This window comes from Lotus japonicus, chromosome 4, assembly GCF_012489685.1.
Source record: "Lotus japonicus ecotype B-129 chromosome 4, LjGifu_v1.2".
In the NCBI taxonomy this organism is placed as follows: domain Eukaryota; kingdom Viridiplantae; phylum Streptophyta; class Magnoliopsida; order Fabales; family Fabaceae; genus Lotus; species Lotus japonicus.
The window spans coordinates 19,770,449-19,792,155 of record NC_080044.1 but is presented as its reverse complement, the minus strand read 5'-3'; the positions used below and the strand labels follow the sequence as shown (position 1 = coordinate 19,792,155).

At 37.3% G+C, this 21,707-nt stretch overlaps 2 protein-coding genes across 2 annotated transcripts; one reads left to right on the top strand and one right to left on the bottom strand.

Moving 5' to 3' along the window:
• Window positions 1-288: 288 nt before the first annotated feature.
• Window positions 289-2,653, bottom strand: LOC130712811 (uncharacterized). Its single transcript, XM_057562624.1, has 2 exons — window positions 1,340-2,653; window positions 289-536 (listed from the first exon to the last, which is right to left on the bottom strand). The coding sequence occupies exon 1, from the start codon at window positions 2,392-2,394 to the stop codon at window positions 1,465-1,467; it is 930 nt and encodes a 309-aa protein (XP_057418607.1). The 5' UTR covers window positions 2,395-2,653; the 3' UTR covers window positions 289-536; window positions 1,340-1,464.
• A 14,295-nt stretch (window positions 2,654-16,948) lies between these two features.
• LOC130712434 (uncharacterized) lies at window positions 16,949-18,406 on the top strand. The gene is made up of 2 exons (XM_057562270.1): window positions 16,949-17,375; window positions 17,595-18,406. Exons 1-2 carry the CDS (start codon window positions 16,949-16,951, stop codon window positions 18,404-18,406), a joined length of 1,239 nt encoding a protein of 412 aa, XP_057418253.1.
• The last annotated feature ends 3,301 nt before the right edge of the window (window positions 18,407-21,707 follow it).

The following is a 21,707-nucleotide window of genomic DNA, read 5'->3' as shown; positions in this document are numbered from 1 at the left end:
TTGTTTGTTTTTTTTCATGCATGTTGGTCTTTACCAAAGAATAAGCCAAACAAACACTTTTTTCATTTTGTTTTTTTTCTAAAATATTTTTTAGCTTTTTAAATGCCATTCACATGTTTTTCAGCTTTTTAAATTTTTTTTTGGAATTTTTAATTAATAAAGTTAAAAAATAAGCAAAAATGGCTATTGGATAAAATTAAGAGTAAAATGAAAAGAGACCGGATAAAAATGGTTTAGCCGCATATTGCCATACAAGAATGAAATCAGAACAAAGAAAGTATACACAGCACTAAACTCACAGCAAAATTAGCAGATAAAATCAATAAACAGAGAAAAAGCCAGCAGCCTCAACATTCAAGGAGGGACACAGAAGACATTAATTAAACATCAATGTGTTAGCCAAGTCAAGATGATAAACCTTGAACTAATATTCACCTTTATACAGATAAATTGAAATTCTACTAGCATAGTTAATTAGAAGTTAGAACATAATTTGGGCTCATAAAAGTTCCCCTGTGCACCCTACAGCAAAAGACCTGCAGTAAAACAAGGAAGTAAATTTAATTGAGAAAACCAAAGTGTGTAATTCAAGAAATTCAAGAGGCAAACCAATGAAATTTGAAACATAGTGTGGTCTAGAAGTCTACTTGTAGGAAAGTCAGCAAGCTTCATGATAAACAAGCAACATGAATTGTACTAATGTATTCATCTTTATGTGTACTCAAACTTGGCCATGAATTAATAAGTTTCCTAATATCTCTTTTTACAGCTGCAATCTCCATTATTTATGAAATACCAGGACAGGTACATATTGCAAATAGCCATAAGCCCATAAGGAACAAAACTATTTTTTCCAGTAGTCTAGGTGCCAATTCAAACCGCATAAAATTGCAGTCACAGTCCCTCAGGATCTTTAAGATTAATGATGATAAGTTGATAACCATAGATCTTAAGATTTAAATAAAATGAAGGGTCAAAGTTTGGAGTAACTTGATCCCCTTGTCTAAATCTTGTTATGAAATTGAGGTTACTTTGAAAATTATGTTATAGTCTGAATTTTCTGAACCAGATTTCTTCTGATTTTCAGTTACAGTCCCTCAGGATCTTAAGATTAATGATAAGCAAAGACAAACATGAACCAGATTTCTATGTCAACCTACTTATCTAGCTCCAATTGTGATAAAAGAGCAAAGACAACCAAAATCATACAATGAGAAATCAAGCATTTGTCATACATTCAACCCAAAACTGGTAAAAATGGCAAAATGGGCTGATCACAGTATCACACAACATTAATCATTCTCTTGAACAATTGATAAGTGAAAAGTGAAAACCATACCTGGAAACAAAAACCGGTCACTTCACTTCACCCGAAAGTGTGGCGTATCTCATAGAGGTTCTTGGTTCTGTGATAGAGACTTTCAATCTGCTGCTTCATCTCCAAGGCTAACAATGTAGCCTCTTTCAGCTCCACCTGCTCACACCTCTCCACAGCCCCTCATTCAGCTCCTTCCACACTTCCTCCTGCAAATCTTCCCTTATCTCCGACAAGTTTTTCACCATCTCATCAATGGAAGCGAGTCTGGATTTCACCAACACTCCTAACAAGTTCATATCCTGCCTCGTCGTCTCCCCCAACCTCTTCATCTCTGCAATTAAGCCATCAATCTCCTTCACCATCATTTCGCATATCTCCGGCCACCGCGCGCTGCCCTTGCCGCCCTTGTGTTCCTGCACCCTGCTGATACTCTTGGTGACATTCTTGAGGACCTTGTTCCGGAGTTCGATTCTTGACTCCTTCAGCTTCCATAGGCGGTTGCGATCAGTAGCCTGTCTTTGCCCCAAGTTCAACGCGCTGAGTTTCAACTGGTGAAGCTTCTCATCCAACTTTCCGGTGGGAACGAAATCGGCGGCGGAGGAGGAGTCGGGCACGGCGTTGGAGTTGGAGGAAGGGTCGAAGGAGAAGATGGTATAGGTTGGGGTTTTACTCGCCACAATGTAATCAGTTGCAGAGAGTCTCTCGATAGCCTCCCGCAGTTCTCTGAGAGAGGAAGGGGAGGGAGAGGGATTGTTGGAGGTTGGGTGGTCGCCGCCGCCGGAGTTGGAGGTGGATAAGTGGCGGCGGAGGTGGTGGAGCAGAAATGTTTGGATTTTTCTCAGACAGAAGAGGAAGGGATGGTTGGTGTTGGGGTGGTCGCCGGCGACGGAGTTGGAAGTGCGGTGGTGGTGGAGCTGAGATGGGGTTGTCAAAGTTAGGAATGTTCTCAGGCGGAGGAGGTCACCGGCGCCGGAGTTGGAGGTGGATGAGAGGTGGCGGTGGTGGTGGAGGAGAGAAAGAGAACGGGAAGGGTTAGTGACAGTGTGGATTGTTCTGAGACGGAGGAGGAATGCCATGGCTGATGAGTGATGAAGAAGATGGAGCAGAGAAGGGTTTGTTTGTTTTGTTGTACTATATTGTTGCTTATTCTGCTATGAGAGAGTGGGGAAGAAGAAAAGATAACAGAAATTGAAAAATGCTCAAATGTGATGCTCTCTGTTTTTCCAATCTTATGCATTTTCCTCTTTTTCCCCTTTCATTTGTATGGCCTATTTCATGCAACATTTGGCTTTTAGCATATGAAGTTGCCACAGTGCCTACTGCCTAGTGCTGCTATCAGATGCATTGGCATGCTCCAAGCAATCCCCTTTTTATGTAACCTTATCCTTTTTATACATGTCTTTATCAAAGAACAAGACAAAAAAAAAACAATTCTTTTTCGGTTTTTTTCATATTTTTTTATAACCACTGTTCTCTGAACTCTACTAACAACTATGAGTGTACAAGACCCGGCCTACCCGCCAACCCGTCCCGGCCCAAGCCTTTAGGGCCGGGTTCAACCCGGCCCGATCATTAAAAGAGACCGGGTTTGGGTTGATTTTTGAGTTACCTGACTTCGGGTAGGGTCGGGTTCGGGTTGACACTCGGGTCACCCGGCCCGTCCCACATATATATTTTATAAAATTTTAATTTGTTATAATGATTAAAATGTGATACATGGTGCTCAAATTTATCTTATCATGTAGATGAGATTAAAATGTCTAACATCTACCTTATGAATTAAATAAACGTTTGTCAAACTATGCACACTTTCATGTTCTAACAAGAGAAAATCATGTGTGCGTATTATGCATATGTGAGAAAGGTGAAGAAATGATCAAACAAAATGTAAACCTCAAGTGCAATAGATTATGAAAGAATTGAATCATTTCAAGTTATTTCTTCCAAAAAATAGTTCCAACTTATAACTCTTTTAGTATGTTATTATCTTTAAATTTTGCAATTAGTATTAAATAATCTTAAACTTATTGTCTCTCGGGCCAACCCGGTCCCGTCCTACATAGACCCGTCCTAAATTGGACCCGCATAATGTCGGGTTGCTTCGGGTCTAGGGACGGGTTAGGGTCTATTAATTGGCCCAATCAATATTTAGGGCCGGGTTATGGTTAACCAAAACTCGTCCCAACCCGTCCCTTGTACACCCCTACTAACAGCGTTCGGATTAAGCCCATATTAAGCCCATGTTCTCTAGAAATCAGCTCAAACTCATTCAAGGCACTAATAAGCCTTCTCACCACGGCAGCAAGCTTGCCAACTCCTTCAAAGATTAACTCATTCCTGGCCCTCCATAACCAGTCCACCATGAACCCAAAAACAATACACCAGGGGATAACAAACTGATAACAGTTAGAGATTTTCAGATTCAAGCAAATGTTGGAAATTTGAGTGTATTTCAAAGTTCATACATATTTTATATGTGTTTACCGTCCACTTTAAATGCCACCATCCAACCTAGATGGTATCACCCTTATTTACTGTGTTGCCACCCTGTAATTAAATATTTGCCGCCCAACATTAATCTCTCCACTATCTTGCTATTCACAATTCCTTGCCTATAAATACCAAGCCTTTTCTCATGAGAAAAACACACAACAACAATACACATATCAACAATATTTCACCACCTTTCTCTCCCCTCTACTTCCTCTACTTCTTGGACATATTGAGAAATTGATCTCGCTAGTTATGTGACCCGGTTTATTGCCGAAAGGGGTTGTATAATCCTGGGGGAGTGTTTGAGAAAATATCCGAATAAAAATCTCAAGGACAATGAATTGATTTTCGCGACTCAGCTTGTTTTATTGCAGGTTCTGGTTCTTGAAGATGTACTATTCATGTTGTTGTTGTTTCTGTTCCATCAATATTGTTGTTCAGTTCGGTGTTCGCGTTGATCATCCCAAATTATTGAAGCCCATAAATCAGGGCAATATGCTCCAAAGTTTTCTATAGAAAATACTCTGCTCCAATCAGTGTAATTTTTTTGGCTTCTAAACTGATGAATCCAGTGTAATTATTCAAGCTGCATCTAAGTACCCATTTATAGATTAATCTCCCACAGCAAATTTCCTGGAAGTAACATAGATAAATGCATAGGTGCAAAGCCACCGATTTGTCTTTACCAGTTTAGCTAGGCTCATAGGTGCTGTGAATATGTGCTCTATTGCAACAACATGATGAATGCATACCATTTTGTTATGTTATGTTATGTGTTAAGTCTTCATTGAAGAATATGAGCTTCTTTTTCTTTTCTCTTTAAAATTTGGAGATTTTTTACCATGACTGGCTCAAAAGCCTCACAATTTTCCTTTTTATATGGGTCCTACTAAGGGCACTGGTTAAGGGATCAAAATTTGAATTTAGAAAGGATCATTACTACACAAAGTAACATTTAAAAAGGTAAAAGGCTGTAGTATAATTAGAAATCAATCCATACCCTTCATGACTTAGCCATTTAAATCCTACCCCTCACACTCACACCACTTCCAAACAAGCTTTGAATATGCTGCTATTTTGACTAACACACGGGTATCAGTTGTGACAAACAGTTATTCAACAAATCTTTGATCATGAATACAAAATCAATAATTAGTGAAACCAAAATAATATAATTCATCACATCATCCAACTCTATACATTTCAAACCAATTATGTCAAAATGATATACAAAGAGGCAGTTAACATGAAAAACTGGCCTGTACATTTGCTGCCATTGAAAAATTCATCCAAAAACAAAAATTTAACAAAAAAAAGTCAGGGTTCCTTCTTGAACCAGGTGGACCCAATTCCTCACTATACGCGACACACTTCCTTCTTCTTATGTTCCAGTGGTTGCAATTTGAACTCTTGAAACTAAGATAGGAAGACATGCACAACCTTATTCTTGTGAACGATGTGCAGATTAGGTCACGCCATGAGACTCGATAGGTGATGCCACCTTGCATTAACGACCTTGAGTCATATGACAAGGTCGATCGTGGAGTTGTCTGAAAAGGTGAGATGAGCCAGTGGTGGAATGTTAGAGAACGACCAGGATATGGAACAGTGGAACATAACAGGAGCAATCACACGAAAGCAGAGAGAAAAGAAGAAGCCGGCTCTATGAGAGAACGCGGGCTTTGCATCACAATTGTTTCTCCTCCTTGAATTTTATAAAACTGGATGAAGAGAACAACATTGAGCCCAAAGTCACTAGAAGTCTTAAGAAAGCAATTGAAACCATTGAACAACCAAAGATCAACTGACAAAGAGCCTAACAACCATACGGGCCCAGCAACCACTTACCCAACTCAACCAGAACTCCCACATGAAGACCCAAGAATGGCAAAGTCAAAGGATTCCAAGTTCTGCCAATAGCTAGACGAAAAGGATTTTTTACAATTTACAGTCATATAACCTTATGCCCCCCCCCCCCCCAGCAGATTATAAACAAGGACGGAAAATCTATGTTTAAGCACAAATTGGCACTTGCATTACTAATATAAAGTGGCATAGATCTGAATGTCAAAGATCAAATATTAGAGCTACTAAATAAACGGGTTTCTATGTTTGCACCCACGGTAGTATAAGTGCTTCCAGGGTTTACATTAGTATGCTTAATCAATAATTATCCAGAACAATTTTGCCCCCAAGTCCCCCCCACAAAAGAAAAAGGACTCGAACTAGAAGTTTCTTGGAATCATCACTAACAAGAGTAAGAATCACATCCTACTTCTGAAATTTCCAATTTCCCTAGTAGTTGAAATGATCCATTCCCCAATAGTACCAAAAAAATTAGATTTCCAAGTTCACGCCGCAGCCATAATTATAAGGAAACTGTAGTAACGACTACAACAACCCATATTCAGTCAATTAAAAACCAAACAAGGCCAAAACACATGTTCAAGGCATCCAACACCATGGTCCATCGCATCCAACATACTCTTGAATCACTCTTAAACATAAACTCACAAAATCAAACTACGATGACTAAAACAACTACAGAAATAAGAACAAATGCACAAACCAGATTGTAAATCAGCAATCATGAGAAATTTAACAAAGAACAGACTTACTAATGCCAACAATCTTAAACACAGTTTCCATCTCTTCTATTCTTCCTTTCATATAAAGAATAGACTTATTAAATGCCATTTGTTCAAGTAGAGGTAAGTCATTATTTCATTAGTAGCATCTCTAGCTAACTGATCGTCCCTCGTCAAAATAGGAAGTCTAAAATCAGTCTAAAGAAGATTAATAATACATATTGAATAAAATTAATGAAGGTAGAGAATCTAGATAACAATCATAGGACCTTACTTTTCTCTTCTAGCAGATTATTAACAAGTGTGGCAAGTTTTGAAGGTAATAAATATACTATATTTGTTCTAGTCATACTTAAGCACAACAACAACAGCCACCACCAAAGCCGCCAGAATAATAAATATAAAGGAGTTAAGTTGAATTTTGCTAGATAGATACCAAACAACAATGACACATGCTACATGGAAGCCAACTGTTCAAATGAGCATGCATTTGGACACAAAACTAGGGATATATTTATTAACAACCGCTACAAACACGTCAAAAGAGGTTGCACGGTTCAAGTTATCAAACAAGCTTTAAAATCTAAGCAAAACCCATAAAAACTACAACTTAAGAACTATGGTATGTGTTGTATGTTCTCAAATTTTCCAATGTATTTAAGTGCCTGCCTCTTGTAATACTGACTTGAGCAAGGCCAATGCAATTTCATCCAATGGTTACTAGTTGTTTAAGTGGTCCTATTTATCTTATATTCTACAAATGGTTTAGTCGCGTATTGTCATACAAGGATGAGATCAGAACAAATAAAGGGTACACAGAGCAGTAAAATCACAGCAAAATTTGTAGTCGAAATCAATAAATAGAGAAAAAACCAGCAGCCTCAACATTAAGCCAAGACAACATGATAAACTCCATTTTATACATAATCTAATAAAGATTGAAATTCTACTAGTCCCCCCTCCCCCCTGTGCACCCTGCCCCTTTATCTATCTCACAGCAAAAGACATGCCTGGAAAACCGGTGAGTCAGCCAGCCACTTCAACTTCACCCCCAGTGGTTGTTGGTCCGCCGCATCTTACCGAGTTTGCTATCGAATTCTGTATGCTCTTTGATAAAAGCTAGTTGAAGGTCGGTCTCATCGGCTAACGACTGAAAATCGCTGTGCTCCATCTCCTTACACCTCGTCAGCTCCTCATTCAATTCATTCCAAACCTCGTGCGGCAAATCTTCCCTTATCTGGGACAAGTTTTTCTCAATCTCATAAATGGAAACAAGTCTGGAGTTGGTCAACTCTTGTGACAACTCAATAACCTCCACTGTCTTCTTCTCCATTTCCTTCAACCTTGTAAATAAGGTCTCAAGCTCATTCCCAATTGTTTCGCGATTCTGCGGTAGATAAACCGCGAGGAGGCGCTTGAGTTCCTCATACAGCTTGAAAAACTCGGTGAGATCATCTTTGATCTTTTGGAGGTAAGCATTTTTGGACGTGATCAGCTTCGATATTCGTTGACGATCAACGTCCTGCCTATGCTTCAAACTCAATGCGCTCTCCTTTAACTGGTCAAACTTGGAATCCGATGATGGGTCGAAATTGGAGATGACGGAAGGGGGAGGGTAGGAGGTGGCGGATGTTGGGTTGGAAGTGGAGGATGAGAGCTGTTTGATAGCGTCTCTGAGTTCTCTGAGAGAGGAAGGGGAGGGGTGGATGGAGTTGGGGTCGACGTCGACGGTGGCGCCGGAAGTGGAGGTGGATATGAGGCGGTGGTGGCGGAGCAGAGAAGTGGAAGGGTTTGTCAGAGTGAGGAACTGGTATTGTTTTTTACACAGAAGATAAAGGACGGAGTTGGAGGTGGAGAAGAGGCGGCGGCGGAGGTGGAGCAGAGAAGGGTTTGTCAAGGTGTGGATTGTTCTGAGGCGGAGGAGGAATGCCGTGGCGGAAGAAGAAGGAGGAGGAGATTTTGCACAGGTACGAGGGAAATGCAAGAGACGGCACAGTCAGTTAGGTTTAAATATAGGCAAACTTAAAAATGCTGGTTGTGTTTTAAACAGCAGCCATGCTCCCCTTATAGTGACCAATGATAAGATGCTATGGTGCCATGTCATCTATTTGACCAATAAATTTTTATGTTCTAAGTTGGGATCCTTAAACTTCTTAAGTCTTGCATTTTATCCCACAACTAAATCCCACCAATTAATTTGACCCTAAGTAAATCCCCAAATTTAGTAAATCTGTAATTACCTTCAACCATTTCTACCTATCTAAAAAAAACCTTCGACCATCCCTCTCTCCCTTCGATGAACACGATGAAGATCATGAACATGAAGAGTGAAGAGAGATGAGAGATGAGAACTGCGGATAAGAGAAGGGAAAGGAGGAAGAAGACCACCGCTGGCAGGTTGAACGAATGAAGAGATCGTCGCCGCAACCATAGCACCACACCCAGTCGAACCGCGTGCATTCATCCCCTTACTCAAACCCAGAAAAAAGAAAACCCAAGATAAATACTGATGAAGACCAGAGGCTTAAACACATAACATAAAACGAAAGGGAAGGAAAAAATTCAAACTTTTCATTTGGGGCTGGTTTAAAAAAACCAGAGGCTTCAAGAAAAAGGTTAATCAGTGTTCTATAATGCAGATCTGCAAGTAAAGCTTCAAGAAAAAGATTAACTTGATGAACTTTCTTTCGTGGATGTTGCCTTCGTCTATGAATATGCGTCTTTTTCTGGAGGATTCTTTCATTGTTTGTTAATATTAGTCCTTCCTTACACTCATAAAAAAGGATGCATATAATTAATAGGTTAGAGGTGGAGGCAATAAAGAGAAAGCAGAGATGGAAAAAATGGGAATTTGAAATTTGAGAAGCCAAAAGGTTATTACTTCAAATCAAGGATAGATTTGAGATTTATAATGTTCATCTAACAGGAAGTGATAAATAGTTGAGAATCATGGTGTGTTGGGAAGGAGGCTTGGGGGTTGAAGGTTGGATAATTTCTCGGGTCTGGGTTGGGGGAAGGTGTGGGTTTCAGGAAATAGGGAAAAAGAAGAACTGGAAGATGCGTGAATCCGTAAAGGAGAAAATGGGTAATTTGTTTTGATGATTTGTGGGTTAAAGGTGTTTGAGGAAGATGAAGATCATAAATAATTCAATATGATGAACACTAAAGTCGAGGGACCATATTTGGAATTTTAGAAGTTACAATGACATGGCACCCACAAGACACCCACTTACACATGACATTCATTTATTGGGTAATACCGAAACAACATTGTAACCCCCTCTCATGAACCATCATGTAAAAGTTTGCCTTAAATATATTCATATATTCAACCAAGTTTTTAATTTTCAAAAAGTGGATATATATTTTCATTTATTGCTCTAACAATAAAAAAAATGGGCTTAAATATGTTTTTAGTCTCTGAAAATATATAAAAATTGGGTTTTAATCTTTTAAAAATATTTCCTAATTTTACCGCTAAGTTTTGTTAATGTGTGTTACATAAAGGGTGTTCACTAGGGTGGGCAATTAACATTTTGGTACATGGGTGGACCACTATTAAGAACCGTTAGATCTTAAAATCTAAGAATATTCTATATATGAATGACTAGGATTGAAAGATCCTAAAAAGGATAAAAGGAAAAAAATTTGTCTTATTAATTAAAAAATAAAACAAAAATAATAATTTCTAAAATTCATTCCCAAATGCTTTAACTTTGTCAGATTTCATCAAAACCCAGATTTCCAGATTTCATCAAATTTTTCAGATTTCCAGATTCGATCATCATTTTTTTTCCTACAACGTCTTCAAGCATGATTTCAAATACTGTAAAACTACTCAGAGAACAAATCAACTCAGTTCCACAATCAAAACTTCAAATACATAAGAAATAAACAATGAATCACAACATGAAAATTTGGAACCGAAATGGTCTTAGAATCACAAAGAAACATGGGAGGAAACAAATAGAAACAACCGACACATATAAGCATCCAGCCAATACTTGCTGTAGCAAAAGTTAAAGCTACAAATTAACCACCGAGCAATATGTCTCGCGACCCACACTCATTAATCCCCATCCAAGCATACATATCCACAATTCCACATCAAGCCAGGTTCCCCATACCAGTAGCAGGGATTTCCTAGTAGTGATGTTAAGAACCTTAGTAGGCATCCTAACAGGTCCCTTAGCTCTGAGCCTCTTGTCCTTCGTACCGCGAATCAGGTCGAAAAAAAGCTTCTCGAGATTTCATCATATCTTCACCATGTTCCCGTGCTCCAACCCCTCCATTCAGATCTGGGCTCGATTCACTCGCGACCCACTCCCACCGCGCTTCCGATCTAGCACCGCATTGGGACCCCATCACCGCGATGTTGCACAAAATGGCACCACGTTTCTTCTCCACAACCGCTGCGCCGTGAGATCTGGGTTCGTTGTGGATCTGGGCTTTTTACTGTCTATAGGTAGATCTGAGAATGACAAAGAGGAAGAAGACAAGTTTAAGGACAATGAGAAAGAAGACAAGTTTGAGGGCGGTGACCTCGTAGCTGGCGCGGTGGAGATGCAGAGGGATCTGGAGTGGAGGAGGACGAGGTGGCAGAGGGGAGGAGGTTCTAGATTTGGATCTAGTGTTGTGGTCTAGTGAAGAAGGTGGAGAAGGATCTAGATCTGGTGAAGAGGATGGAGGTGTGAAAATTTTAGGGTTTTAATTTTCTGGATATGTAAATTACGAAAAACACCCCTGGTCCATGGGTGGACCATTTTCTTAATTGCCCACCCTAGTGGGAACCTACATAAAGATAGTTTACGCTTCCTATTTAAAGTTAGGAAGGTTAAGGGCTCGTTTGATACGAGTATAGTATAAGGTTTGATAGTATATTGCATGATTGTATTTGGCCTGATAGGATAAGACCTGATAAAATTTTAATATTATACAACATTTTGTCTTACATTGTATAATCTGGTGGTGACAGTAGTGATGGTGGCAGTGGTGACAGTGGTGGAGGGTGGTGGCGACCGGCGACTGTGGTGGTCTAGGGTGGTGTTGGCAGTGGTGGTATGACGGTATTAACGATGGTGGAAGTGGTGGAACATGGTGGTGGTTGCGGCAACGGTGGTGGTGGTAGAGGGTGGGGCGACGGTAGTGGTGGTATGACGGTATCAACGATGGTGGAGCGTGGTGGTGGTGGTGGCGACAGTGGTGGTTGTGGTGGCGGTAGTGGCGGCGGCGTGGTGGTGGCGGTGGACGGGGGTGGTGGTGGAGGGTGGCGACGACGGTGGTAGTGGTAATAGTGGCGATAACGATGACTGTATCAATGATGGTGGCAGTGGTGGAGCATGGATGGTGGCGGTGGCGGCGGTGGTAGTGGTTGCGGCGTGTTAAATTCAAACGCATCATAACGTTTTTAAAATCTTATTTTGATCACAACAATTTTTATAGAAGTATTTCTATTGAAACTAAATTTATTATAACACTTGAATTTCAGGAGAAACTCTATTCGTGTTATATGCTTCAACGTTCAATCATCACAAAAAGAGAAGCTTCAGAAGTCACAAGACTGTTTGGCAAGCAAACTCACTCAAGTCAAGACACATCTACTATGACCGTCTAATGCCACGTCATTAGTCAGAAAGATTGAAGACAAATTTTGAGTGCAAAAGATAAAGTCAGATTGCAACCAATTGCCCTACATTCAAATCAAAAGGCAACCAATTGACTTACATTCAAATTTGATCACGTGAAGACTATGTTACTTTAGCTAAAGGCACGCTGACCAACAAGGGAAAATGACAAGCCGTCAACACCATATTTCCCAATTATCTCATGTCTGAAAAGTAACCCAAGTCTATCACCACCTACTAGCTGACAAACATCACCTTTCCGGCTAAATGATAGACTTGCCTCTGAGCTTGCATTTAATGAAGCTACCAGCCGAATCCATTTGAATCAACGGATGGATCTTATAACACAACGACTAGAGCAACGGTCGGATTATGCCTCACAACGGCTACAACACTAGCAAGCGAGTATATAAGGCACTCTTGAAGATTGAAGACTAAGAGAATTAATTTCTGAAAGACAAGAACTCAGGCATTCATTCCAATCTTCTTCAAAGCATTCAAAGCTCAAGCAGAAACTTCTTAAGTGTCAAACCTAAACCTTTATTTCTGCAAGTGAAAGAGAGAACCTCGTACCTTAAAAGAGTCAAATCTCTTTATTCCTTTCTCTCTTAGACTTAGAACTCTCAAGTGAAGCAAAGTCAAATTTGAACCCAAATACTTAGAGTTCCAGTGCTATAAATTCTCTACATTTACTCTTGAACGAAGAGAAACCCTATAGAGTGAATTAATCTTGTAAAGATTGTGGGAGAAGTCCTAAACAATACATGTAGGAGGAGTCCTGTAGAATACTTGGAGAAGCCCGTGATAATACTTGTAGGAGAAGTCCTTGAGAATACTTGTATTGGATAAGTCCTTGATACTTGCTAGTGAAAATCTTGGTGGTGGCCAAGTACTGGACGTAGCCCAATCATTTAGGGTGAACCAGTATAAATCTCTGTGTGCTGATCGTCTGCCTTATTTGCTTATATTTCTGCCGCACTGAACGATTTACGAAAATTCATACTAAACGTTTTCTTAAGAACTAATATTCTTTTCACTAACCAAAGTGCTAAAAAGCAATTTTCAAGTACACAATTCAAACCCCCCCCCTTTCTTGTGTAATTTACTTGCATCTCACGGCGGTGGTAGTGGAGGGTGGTTGTGGTGGCGGTTGATTAAATATATTCAAGTAGTTTATACATCATACTCTTATCATACCTTATCCATAATCTATAGGGTGGATTAAATAATCAATCATTTTAATGTATAAGAGGGGATTGATGTATAAGCTTATACAATGGATAAGTCCATAATGTATTGTATAAGCTTATACTATCATGCCTAATACGACGTACCAAACGAGCCCTAAGTCATTATTCTGCGAGTCATATAAACGAAACTCAACGATAAAGGCGGAAGCACATACTAAAGTATATTTTTGAGATTTTAAACTAAGAAATATTCTTTCAAAAACCAAATCTCACATTTGCTATGTTTCAGGTGTCAAAACATAATTAAGCCTAAAAATAAAAATGCATTTGGTGAATAGGAATTTTGAAAGAAATTAATACTCCATATTTTCCTATTTCTAAATTACTCATGCAATTTTTTTCCTAAATACTCCATATGTTTCTATAAGTTAAAAGTAATTTTTTTTTGAAATGAAGTTAAAAGTAAATTAATATTAATAAATTTATAAAAAGGTATGTCAATTTTTCTAAGTTACCCTTATTTAAAATTTACAAATTTAATAAATTTCTCTCTATACTTTAATTATTATATGCTTAATTTCTCATCAGTTTATCTCTTGAAATTCACAATTTTTAAAAATTTCACAATCTCTTTCATATTAAATATGAGGGTAAATTTGGAAAATATTATTTAATGTTTCATAAATATTAGAAGGTGATTTATATTTAGAATCAATTTTTTCAGAACGTGTGACTTCTAATAAGAAACGGATGAAGTATAAATTACTTAAAAACATCAATAAAGCATTTAATAATTTTTCCAAAAACTACTCTCATGAAATGAAATTTTGAAATATTAACTTGGAAAAATAAATCTAAAGGAAATTAAGTAGGGGTAATCTAAGAAAGTTAAACAATCCTTTTAAAAACTAAAAAATTGAAGAATGTTCTAGAACATGTTTTTTCTTGTAATCAAGCTGCAAATGCATTAAATCGAAATGGACATAGAAGCAAATACATCAGCCTGAAGTAAAGCTAGAGTCTGGTTAGAGCCTCTTCCACCCAAACTACTTATGGGCAAGTGGAAGCAATCCTAGCAATTAAATCAATGGCAGAGTTGCCACTTCTACGAACAAAAATAAGGCTTACATAATCAAAATGACATGAAAATAAACAACACTCCCTAATAATCATAGCTAAATACGAGTTGTCATCAGGAAGCTTCTTCCACCTCTCGAACAACTGCAGACAATCAGTTGCAAGTTTAGTTTTGTTGTGTATTTCTTTGTTTCTCTGTTGCTGTAGTTTCTCACTTCTTTTTCCTTGCTGCCCTGTTTCTTTATTTTTGCTCGTGGTGGGTTTGTGACTTTTGTATTCTGTTTTGGGTGGTTTCCATCCTTCCCACTCTCTTTTTAGAATATATCCTGTTTTAGAATGAATTTAGTTTGTGACTTTTGTGGAGTGCTGAATAAATTTGGTTTGTGAACTTCTCTCTAGCTCATTATGGTGGTTGGAAACAAGTAATTTGATGTTAGTAAGTAAGTAACTTGATGTTTTCAACTAGAGATTAAGTTTAAAGATACATCGGAAATTTTAGTTGTAAATTATGAAGCTAAAGATAAAAAGTGGTAAAGCAAAAGAATTAGTAAGTTTAAATAAAATATTTGAGAGTCCCCGTAGGATAGCTCAAGTGGTAGGAGCGAGGGGGACATATGAGTTGGGTAGGAGGAGGTCTAGGGATCGATTCCTGACGGGTGTAATTTATCTTTCCGATGTATAAAAAAAAAATTGAGAGGCTATCTATGAATGTAGCATCTTTATCAAGTTTTGCTCTAGCTTTAATTTCTTCATTCATTGCATCCACCATATGCTTGTTATTCGAAATTAAAGCCAATTTGGGCTAGCTGCCAAATTGAATATTTCGATTTTTTCGTTGTTTTATGCGTTATATGCCAATTTGGATATCTTGTAGTGTCTTTTTAGATGAGTTGATGGAAATTTATATATTGTATCTATTAGTTTACCATTTGAATGTGTGGCTTAGACTTGCTCAGACTCCACAATATTCCTGGCTCCGCCACTGATTCCATCCATTTTGACCCGTTCCAAGCGAGGTGCTAAACATGAATAAAAGCCTTGAAATTTTGAAAGAACAACAAAGCTGTGTCATAGAAGTTTTGAAATGAAAATGAAACCAAAAAAAGGTTGATAGTACTGCACATGAATCAAAAATAAAATTGAAAAAGAATGCACTGAATCTGTTAAGGTTGTTAACACCAAAATTTACAGGTTTAGAAATTAATCATTGAGATATGGTGTACATGGATGCATGGTATGTTTTAGTGTAATTTTTACCCTTTACAACCAAATTATTATTATTTTCCTATATTGGTCGAAAAATGGTATTGTCACCGGGTCCAAACTCATTTGACAAACTCATTATATCAAAGTGGTCGAAATATGATATTGGCATTGGGTCGAGAATCATGTGGCACATATTTAAATTGCTAAATGATGGTTGAAGTTATATGGCCATATACTAGACTAGTATTTCGACCAGGTAGTATTTGTTAAAGTGGAAAAACATGGCATCATGTTAATGCCAAGGTGCTTAATGAATGGAGTTCAAAGGGAAAACAACGTGGCAGCATGCATGGTGAATTTAATCAGCTTCTTGGTTCATTAAAGACTAGTTACATTCAAAGGAGAATTCCACTAACAACTAGGTGGCTTGCTTCGACACAAATTGGCTCAAGGTGATAAGAGAAGAATATCAATTTCGACAACAGAGACGAAATGCAAGTGTTGGAAGCAAAGTGGAACTTACTAGAAGAAGCAGTTAGTGGAAATTAGTAGTGGCCGGGCTAAGTTAAGGTTACTAGTGGGCTTAAGCAGTTTATTTTAAATAAACACATGTCTATTAGTGGGCTAATGGCTATTGAAGTGGAGTAGTGGAAAATGTGGCAGTTACTTACTGAAGATGCAACATGAATGTGGCTTGGAAAATGGAAGTGCTGCAAGTCATTTTATTTGTAATTATGCCAAGTGTATGGCTCTAGTGTAGGGAGTTATTTTCTAAGATTTAATCTCTACCGTAGGATCTAGTAGTAGTTTCATTCCAAGTTCTATAAGTAGCAAATTTGATTGTAAAAATATTCAGAGTCACACAACTACTCAAAACTCTCCATGGATGCCTCCAAGTCTCATGTGACATATGGCTACAAAGAGACTAAGAGTGTGCTGTGATTCTCACCTTTAATTTTCAATGCAATTTCATTTCCTTTGCCATTTTGATTCCTTTTTACTTTTTGTTCCTCTTTTTCCTTTCGATCCTCTACTCTTTTTTCCCTTTTGTTCATACCGTTCTTCACAAAAACCCAACCTTGACATTTAAAACGTCTTCACTAAAGAACCCAGAAAGGACTCCGAATCCGGTCCTTAAATTTCTTTTGGATTCTGTTTGTTTACCAAAAATCAGTGTAAACAAATTGGCACGCCCAGTGGGACCATTTTAGTGAAAACTAAGTTTTAAAGTGTCATTTAAATTTGATCTTGAGTCTATTGGAGGTGGATTCAAATATCAAGACCATAGTGACTGTGACTAGAATATGTTCGTTACCCAATATTACTTTCCAGTTGGATATACACACCACTTGATAAAGGCTATATACGTGTGATCGTATTCAGCCTTTGAATTTGGTCCTTTTGATTTCAATTTGAGAAGCAAAGAATTTTGAGGAAATGTTTAATGGCAGAATGACAAATAATGCCATCTTTAAAAATTCTGGGCAGAGAGCAAATGGTCATGAACACACTCAGTTCAGCACATTAAGAATGACCATGCCTTTGATTCAAAGTGGTTCATTGAATTTATTTCCTTCAAATTCAACCACTGATATTGATTTAGAATCAATTAGGCAACAAACTGATGAAAGTAGGTACAATATGGTGAACATGTTGACACAACAAATGTCAACTATGTTTAATCCTCTCATTCAAAATACTCAACACTTGACTCGACAATTGTGTCGAATTGCTGATGTTCTTGGAGCACCGCCTTTAAACCAAACGTTCCAGCAAGTTCCTGATTACGGTCAAAGTGTGCCTCTAAATTTTACTCAACGTGAAGTTCAGAATTTTAGTCAAAATGAGCCTCAAAATTTGACTCAAGATCATAATTTTGGTACAAATGAAGTTCTAAATGGACAAGAAAATTCAGTCCAAAATCAGCCGCAGAATTTTGATCAGAATTTAGACAACAATGTCTTAGTTAATCGAAATTAAAATGACTATGGGGGGCCACAAAATGTGGCCAATGCTGTCGAAGAAGTTCTAAATCATCATGGTTTCAATGTTGGATATGCCAATCGTTCAAATTTCACGTCTCCGTTTTCTGAAGTAGTTCTTCAAGCAGAACTACCAAGGGGAGGAAAGGTTCCAAAAGTTACTAAATTTTCAGGAGACACAGGTGAATCAACTGTTGAGCATATTGCAAGGTACCAACTTGAAATTTGTGATCTTGCTAACAATGAACTGTTGAAAATGAAATATTTTCCAAGTTTCTTGACGAAAAATGCTTTCACTTGGTTTACTACTCTACCTCCTAATTCAATCCATAATTGGAATGAATTGGAGATGGATTTTCATGAGCAATTCTTTAGAGGAGAAACCAAAGTGACATTAATGGACTTGGCTAATGTTGAGAGGCAACCAAATGAGCCAATTGATGACTACTTAATTCGATTTAGGCATATGGAAACTAGATGTTCTACTCATGTGCCTGAATTCGAATTAGTAAAAATGGCTATTGGGGGCCTAGACTATTCGATTAAAAAGATTTTGGTTAATGATGAGTTCATAGATATGACTCAATTGGCTCATAAGGTTAAAAGAGTAGAGAAACTAAGACTTGAGAAATACGAGCCTGAAGAAGTTTTTCAAGGAGAAGAAAGTTCATGCATAAGAGCCACTCAAAGTCCTGAAATTGATCAAGATGAAATTGATCAATCTGATGAGGATAGTGGTAGTGATGAAAATGAGGTGAATATGGCTGAATTTAAGCCAAAGTCTCCCTATACTTATGAAGGTGAGAGCAAAGGAAAATTTCCAGCAAAATCCTATAAAGGATTGAAGACTACAAGTGACTATCAGAAGGTTATGGTGAAAAGGAGCCAGAATTTGCCAAGGACCTCAAGCCCAAAAGGGGTTGGCTGAAATATAAATATTTTTGTTTGAAATTCGGCATACATTGCCGAAATTCGGCACACGTTGCCGAAAATAAAAGAGAAATGTTCTTCGTGACAAAATGATATGCCAACTTGGTAAGAAACAATGAATTGGTCGAAGTTTGTGTTGCTAAGTATTGGGGTCATGGTTGAGATTTGATACTGGCTTTGGATTGATATTATATGTTGATGAAACATATTGCCATGGTAATATCCAAATGCCAATGTCGAAATGTTGAAATTGCATGATGGTACTGGACGTATCTCGACCACGTTAGAAAATGATATCATTTCGACCAAAGAAAATGAATAATGGCTTACTCTTGAACTCTTCCAATTTTCTAATTTTTCCACTAATCTTTGGCTTAGACATTAAATGGTTTAGTCGAATTTTATATGCTGAAGGTGGCAGGTAGCAATCAAAATGGAGAGTTACAATTTCAAAAGAAAAAATGGCTAAGTGATTGCAAAAGGCCATGAGGTGTTTGCTCAAAATTTTGGTGATATAACTCAAAATGTTATTCCTCTCACTTCATTCGAAAAACAACATTTTGGGGGGCCTCTGTTAACACCAAAATTTACAGGTTTGGAAATTAATCATTGAGATATGGTATACATGGATGCATGGTATGTTTTAGTGTAATTTTTACCCTTTACAACCAAATTATTATTATTTTCCTATATTGGTCGAAAAATGGTATTGTTACTGGATCCAAACTCATTTGACAAACTCATTATATCAAAGTGGTCGAAATATGATATTGGCATTGGGTCGAGAATCATGTGGCACATATTTAAATTGCTAAATGATGGTTGAAGTTATATGGCCATATACTAGACTAGTATTTCGACTAGGTAGTATTTGTTAAAGTGGAAAAACATGGCATCATGTTAATGCCAAGGTGCTTAATGAATGGAGTTCAAAGGGAAAACAACGTGGCAGCATGCATGGTGAATTTAATCAGCTTCTTGATTCATTAAAGACTAGTTACATTCAAAGGATAATTCCACTAACAACTAGTTGGCTTGCTTCGACACAAATTGGCTCAAGGTGATAAGAGAAGAATATCAATTTCGACAACAGAGACGAAATGCAAGTGTTGGAAGCAAAGTGGAACTTACTAGAAGAAGCAGTTAGTGGAAATTAGTAGTGGCCGGGCTAAGTCAAGGTTACTAGTGGGCTTAAGCAGTTTATTTTAAATAAACACATGTCTATTAGTGGGCTAATGGCTATTGAAGTGGAGTAGTGGAAAATGTGGCAGTTACTTACTGAAGATGCAACATGAATGTGGCTTGGAAAATGGAAGTGCTGCAAGTCATTTTATTTGTAATTATGCCAAGTGTATGGCTCTAGTGTAGGGAGTTATTTTCTAAGATTTAATCTCTACCGTAGGATTTAGTAGTAGTTTCATTCCAAGTTCTATAAGTAGCAAATTTGATTGTAAAAATATTCAGACTCACACAACTACTCAAAACTCTCCATGGATGCCTCCAAGTCTCATGTGACATATGGCTACAAAGAGACTAAGAGTGTGCTGTGATTCTCACCTTTAGTTTTCAATGCAATTTCATTTCCTTTGCCATTTTGATTCCCTTTTACTTTTTGTTCCTCTTTTTCCTTTCGATCCTCTACTCTTTTTTCCCTTTTGTTCATACCGTTCTTCACAAAAACTCAACCTTGACATTTAAAACGTCTTCACTAAAGAACCCAGAAAGGACTCCGAATCCGGTCCTTAAATTTCTTTTGGATTCTGTTTGTTTAAAAAAAAAAAAATCAGTGTAAACAAAGGTAAAATGACATTTCATGTCTTCCCTAACTAGAGTTCATGTAGTATTGTAATAGGCTCCGTACGTCATGTGAATTTTCATATGCAAGGGTTTCATAAAGGAACAAATAAGAGCCAATTTATTAAATATAATTTCACAAACTTTGACAAAATCTAAATCATTTAATATGCTTATCTTTTTGTTTAATACTTGTTTCCTTCAATTTCTGTGATTTGTGAATGTGAAGGTAAGAGAAGTTAGGAGTGGACAAGACAAAAAGATACTTACAAAATTCTAAATGCTATGATATCAAGCGCCAAATGGAGGCGTTGTGAGCATAAAACTGCAGAACCACACACCTCTCTGTTAGGCGATCTGAAATTCCAATCACATAATGCCGATTTTTATTCCACAATAATACAGTATACTATAAGTCATGTGAGATTGAGAATTTATCATTATGCCTCATTTTTCATCATTGACACCTATAATTCTTTTGACTTTCATCATTGACAGATCAATCCTTAAAAATTTATGCATTGAGATTTTTTCTTAGATGACAATTATTTTTCATCAACAAATATTATAATACAATAATAAGGGACAAAATAAACCTCACAACTACTATTTGACTCAACTTGGATCTTAGATTCATAATCATAAGTACTGCCCTCAAACATTAACAAAAATGGAAAATATAACACAGCGTGTAGATTAATTTACAGTGAATTGTTCTAGCTTAAGTAGAAGCCTTGAGTTTAATTAAGTCTCTTTAAATACAATCGCGTTAAATACTTGGTAGGAAGAGTTTTATCGCGCATAATAGTCCAACCCAAGTCAAAATTGTGAAAACACTTAAATATAAGAAAGAAAAGAAAAATGGGATTTATAAATTGCTTGTTCCAACATGGTCCATGTGTTCATTTCTCTGGATTTTGCCTTTTTTAATCCACTTTCATCAATAACTTTCTATGATTGCATCAAACTATTTAATTAGTTGAATTAATTCACTTTCTTGATTTCTGAAAAACATATCACTCACAAGTCACATGGAAATCACAAATTCATAAGAAAATGATATGAATAAAGAAAAACACCAACCTATGATGAGTCTATAACACTAGACCAAAAAAAAAGGAAACTGCATCATAACTATTGGACTAGTCATTTACAATCAAGCATTGCTGGCCGCAAAATTACAAAAAAAGAAAAGAAAATGATTAACCAAGAGAAAAATAGCATATGAAACCTTCGCTGTCATTGATTAATTCATTGATTTCCAGCAATGGCACCAGAGGACTTGTTCCCTTTTGCTAATAACATAGTAGCCTTTTCCTTTGTCTTCTTCATATGACTTTTCCAATGGTGTTTTTCACCTTTTGGTCTCTTTCTCTTTTAATACAGAATCCCAGTTCAGAAATTTCTACCTTTTGATGACACACACACTTCTCACTCTCTCAAAGAATTTGTTATTGTTCCATCCATTTAAATTTTTTGTATCAAGTTTCAAACCTTGTAGCTAT